The 4,863-nt window shown below is 50.3% G+C and overlaps 1 protein-coding gene across 1 annotated transcript; it reads right to left on the bottom strand.

The window, feature by feature from the left end:
* Positions 1 to 1,628: 1,628 nt before the first annotated feature.
* Positions 1,629 to 4,170, bottom strand: TGAM01_v202208 (hypothetical protein; the record flags this gene model as incomplete). Its single annotated transcript, XM_018800423.2, has 2 exons — positions 1,629 to 1,860; positions 2,174 to 4,170. 2 exons carry the CDS (start codon positions 4,168 to 4,170, stop codon positions 1,629 to 1,631), a joined length of 2,229 nt encoding a protein of 742 aa, XP_018666565.2.
* Positions 4,171 to 4,863: the final 693 nt, after the last annotated feature.

The following is a 4,863-nucleotide window of genomic DNA, read 5'->3' as shown; positions in this document are numbered from 1 at the left end:
TCTATTTTAGTCGTGTTTTGTTCAGTACGAATGTACGCAAGTGGAATATGTCTTGCCTTGATTAGAGAAATTGAAGCTATTTGTGTTTGAAAGATTATTAACGCTATAACCATTTGCTGTATATAGTATCGTTCTCCAAATCAGCCTCCGACGAGTCAGAGCCAGCCGCAAGTCGATGGACGTTTCTTGTCTGCGTGAGGAAACCTATCATATTTCTGCTCCGTGATTTTAAGCAAAAAATGTTGGGAGACGAAAATTTTGAGTTTGGCAAGCACGCTCTTGTTACTGAATATATGAGCAAGGACGTCAAGCAGAGCTTCGGAGAGCTATATGGGAGGCGCAAATGGCCCCCAACGGCCGAGTGGGCAAAGATATTTAACGAAAGCTGGACGCCTTGTTATAAGTCGATGACAAATTTGCCTGAGTTATAGGCCGTGAGCAAAGCAGAGCCACAAGTCTGAGGATGTATTTCATGCCAATGACGAATGCTCCAACACCCTACCTACTTAAACTTTTCTCTCGGTGGGGGAATTTACGTCTCCATAGAGCGAGACCTTGCCACATCGGTCGAAAAATTGGATATTCGAAACCTCTGTTGGCAAGAATTATTCAAATTACGGAGTGTAAAAAAGGCACTTGAAGCGACTTTTGGACGAGGGAAAGACGAACGAACGCTGCTCATGAGGCCGTGATTGTTAGAGAAATTTCCGCAAACAGTGAGGGATATGGGACAGAGGTTACAGACTCACGTATAGGAAGAGAAGAGACTGAAACATCAAGATTAATTGCGATATCAGGGATTGTAACTGCAAAAAGAATACAAAAAGAATAGTTGAGCAGAGACGTGGACAAACAAGATACAATAGGGGGAGGAGAAGTCGCAAAGGAAAAGATATTTTTGAACACTCGTTGGTGATAGATTGACAAGCAAGATTACAATCAGCATATATCTGAGCAAAAACAATGATTTCCTATTCTCACAGTATGAATTGACAGTGCTGTATTAGTAGCGAGTGCTTGCCAGTTGCCTCGGCCGAATCAGGAGGCCACCATAACGTGACCTGAAGACGAGCCCTTTCTTATCGTTTGCAACTATGCACGCTGGGCTCTGTTTTTCTTCTGCTTTTCTTCCTTTAACAGTTTTCGATTTTTTCCTCTTTCCTAATGCAAACGCTAAGGGCTTTATCTGAATTACTTTATGCATTGTCTGGTGATCTGTTTGCTGCACCTCTTTTTTCTGATTCTTAGGTGCCTCAAGCGTCACCACTTCGAATGCTTCCTCCCGGCGTCTTTTTCTCTCCAGCTTTCAAACACATCTTTCTTCCAAGTCGTCTCTCTTCTTTCTCGAATTGCTTCTTTGCTTCTTGTATTATTCTCCTGTATCAACCGCTTTCATCCGCTGATCTCCCATTCCCACCACCATCGACCACAACTAGCACTCCTGAAGGGCCGGCTCTGGGTCCTTCTGTCTGGTGATGCCCATTTCAAGTCGTCTATTTCTTAACATTAGTTTGATTCCCTGCAGACCCCCAACCCCAAACGCCACTGCTTTGTCATTAGATTGCTAACAATCATCGTCATTAGGCTTAGGTATTCGCTTCGTCCCATCATCCCATCGCGCCGCCTTTTCAAGCGTTAGACTCGACATGAATCTCATACCCAATGAGCACTTCCGTATTCGTTCCCTCCCATCCTCTCGTGCCCGCCGCACTGAGCATGAATCTGCTCGATGGGTCAATGTACAGACTCGAGATGACACCGGCTCTGGGTGGTCCCGGGATGATGAGAAACGGCACAGTTGAGTGCTTGAAGGCGCGAGTTTCGCGCAAGTCATACAGCCTGAGGATATCATGCGAGGCACTATATGCAAGAAGTCTTGTTAGCCCATGAACAAACAGTCTGGTGAGCCCCAAACAGTGGCGTCGTTGCATCATAATCATCTTGCCCTTCTTCCCTTCCTCTCTCTGTTTGTCTGCCCTTATCGTCTTCATCTTCATCTCCTTTCCTGCCTCTTCTTCTTCTTCTCCTCTTTCCTTTCTGCTTGTCTGCCTTTATTTTCTTCTTTCTTCTTTTCTCATGCCTCCACGTTCTTTCACTCTTCAAGCCTCTGCTTCTTGATATCCTCGCCCTTCTCCTTCTCCATCAACAAATCATCATCAAATTGCAGACTTACCAAACTAGATGTCGTCCATTGACCATGGGCTTGACTGCACTCACTGCACCACTTCCCGCTGGAAACCTCAGCACCCTCTCGGGCTGCCATCCTCTCCTTGCCTTTCCTATGTCAAACTCTTCCACCGTTCCATTGCGCCTGCCCGCGTAAATCTTGTTGCCGTCTGGGCTCCAGCAAGCGCTCATGCACCAAGGCGGCACACCAGCGCGGTTGTTGATTCTCGCTACAGGATTGGGTACTCGGCGATCCCAGATGCGAATTGTGCCGTCTATGGCCGACGACAAGAAAGTGGTGTGTGATATCTGTGAAGCTTCGTGCTGCGTGGGGGGCGGCTGCGAGCTGAGTATCATTGGAGATTGCGGTCTCTTCGTGTCCACTTGCTCGGATACATCAGCCACGGACTGGCTTTCCAAAGGCTGCTCTTGCTCCTGCGGTGCTTGGCTAGATTCTTCTGCTTTTATGGTATCCGTGTCCGTCGCCAGCTCTGTCTGCTCGGAGATGCCTGACATGGCTGAAACCTGTGTATCTTCAGGGCCAGAAGCTGGGGCTGGAGCCGTAGCAGCAGCAGCAGCAGCAGTATCTGGACGTGGGGTATCTACATCCATAGCATCCGTTTTCGATGGCGATTGTACAGGCTCTGATGGTTTGACTTCCTCTCCAGTTACTGTACTGTCCAAGCCGGCCATGGTCGTGTCGTCTGGGTGACCCATGCTCGCATCGCCTTGCCCCAAGCTCATACTGGCCCCAAACTCGTCGTCATCGTGTCCAAAAGGTTGCTCGCCCGTTGTCTCACCAAACAAACTGCCCGCATCATCGCTTCCTCCAAAAAGACTCTCATGAGCTGGAGAGGCCGCGACAACGATTCCATCCTCTCCTCTAGCTGCTACAGTGATTGACTTGTCAAATCCGCTCGAGCTTCCATTATCGTCTCCTCCGATAAAACTTGTTCTCCCCATTGGCGCCCCGTTATTTGTGGCTATGGTACTTGGCGGTAAAGGATCGTCGGCGTCTGCAGGAATTGGGGCACCGCTTGCAGGTCTCAGCTCAATGGACGAAATTTGACCGCCACTACCGTCAAAACTTCGTTTCACATTCCCCGTATCAAGATCCCAGTCAAAGATGTTCTTGTCCCATGCACCGCTGAGCACGCTTCTCTCGTCGGGGGCCAATGTCAACACACTGACAGCATTAGTGTGCTTCTGCAGACATGATATCCTCTTCCCCTCGTCGTGGCGTACGCTCTGCAGGTTGATTGCGCCGGATTCAAGCCCAGATAGAAGCCAGAGCGCTTCAGAATGAACGGCCAGCGAGTAGACAGACGAAAGAATTTGCTCCTGGTCGCTGCGGCCCGGTGCTGCGGGCTCTTCGTTGGGCCAATACGACATGAGAATGCCGGCCTTTGTGACTGAGTCGACAAAAGGGTGTCTCTGTGCGACCGTCAAGGCCAGCTTGCCGTTGATGGTACCCTGCCCGTCATACTTGCGTATATACCCGTCAGCTCCTCCCGTGATCCAATACCGCAGATCCGGTGTGATGGCCATGGCGTTGATGCTCGTCGACATGGGCGCTGCCATAGTGGGCACAATGTCGTACAGCCGCGCTGTATAGACTTCGGGTCGGATCTTGGGGCGCCACGTCCGGTAGAGAGTCGGGAGCTGGTCGAGCCCTGGCGAGCTGGCCTTCTTCTCGGGCGATGCATGCTCCTTGGGAGGGACTCTGTCGTCGGTATCGGCGTCGACGTCGGCATGGGAGTTTGAGAGCGAGTAGGGGTTGGTCGCGGCTTGGCTGTCGTCGCCCATCACCACCACTGTGGCAGTCTCGTCGGCGCCGTTTTCCGTCTCTCCCCTCCTGCCCTCGTCTTCCTCGTTGTTGTTTTCGCCATCAAAGTCGCCCTCCTCTTCTCTATCGCCGTCGTCGGCATCTTCCATGACCTCATCAGGCTCATTGTCGCGGTCGGAAGTGGGCGAGCTGGCCCGCGACTGCTCCTCTTCGTCCATTCGTTGTCGCGCTGTCGGTGGTTCAGGTCTAGAGACACAAAGGCATTGAGTCAGTACCGTCGCTGGCAATGCATCGCTGCCTGGAGGAGACGAACATGAAGTGCGATGCAAGTCTCACAGTGACATCGCAGTTGATGGTGAGCTGTGGACGTCGCCATCATGCTGGAGTATAGGCGAGGCTGCACTGTCGTTGCTTATGTAACGCCGACCGATGTCGCTTTGAGTTTAGCCTTGCGTGCCGGTTCCGCAGCCTTACCCCAGAGCCACTTTAGCTGTACCTGGCAGCTTGTTTAGCTGCGCGTGATAGGCCAATTGAGGGACTGCATGAGCCAGTACAACAATATCGTCGAGCCATTTCAAGTTGCACCACAGACACTGTTGCAGCATGAAAGGCCTAGAGACATCAGTCATCTATAATTGGCACTTGAGCACTACTTTCCATCCACTTGGACATTGTTACTTAGCCATTCCTTAGGTACCTTATTTACTTTGGGTTTAACTCGCCACTTATTCATTACTATGTGGCCACTTTGATACCGCCATGGAGCCACTTGACGCTACTTTATAGCTACCAAATCTGTTGGTCCTATTACATACCCATGGCTAAATGGCATGTGATTGGCTTTTGAATAACTGTTGGACTGATTTCGGTGGTATATTCCATCTACAACATGAAATATACATCGTAAATCA

The sequence above is a fragment of the Trichoderma gamsii genome (assembly GCF_001481775.2).
Source record: "Trichoderma gamsii strain T6085 chromosome Unknown Scaffold_5.2, whole genome shotgun sequence".
Classification (NCBI taxonomy): domain Eukaryota; kingdom Fungi; phylum Ascomycota; class Sordariomycetes; order Hypocreales; family Hypocreaceae; genus Trichoderma; species Trichoderma gamsii.
This window is presented reverse-complemented; position numbering and strand designations above follow the sequence as displayed.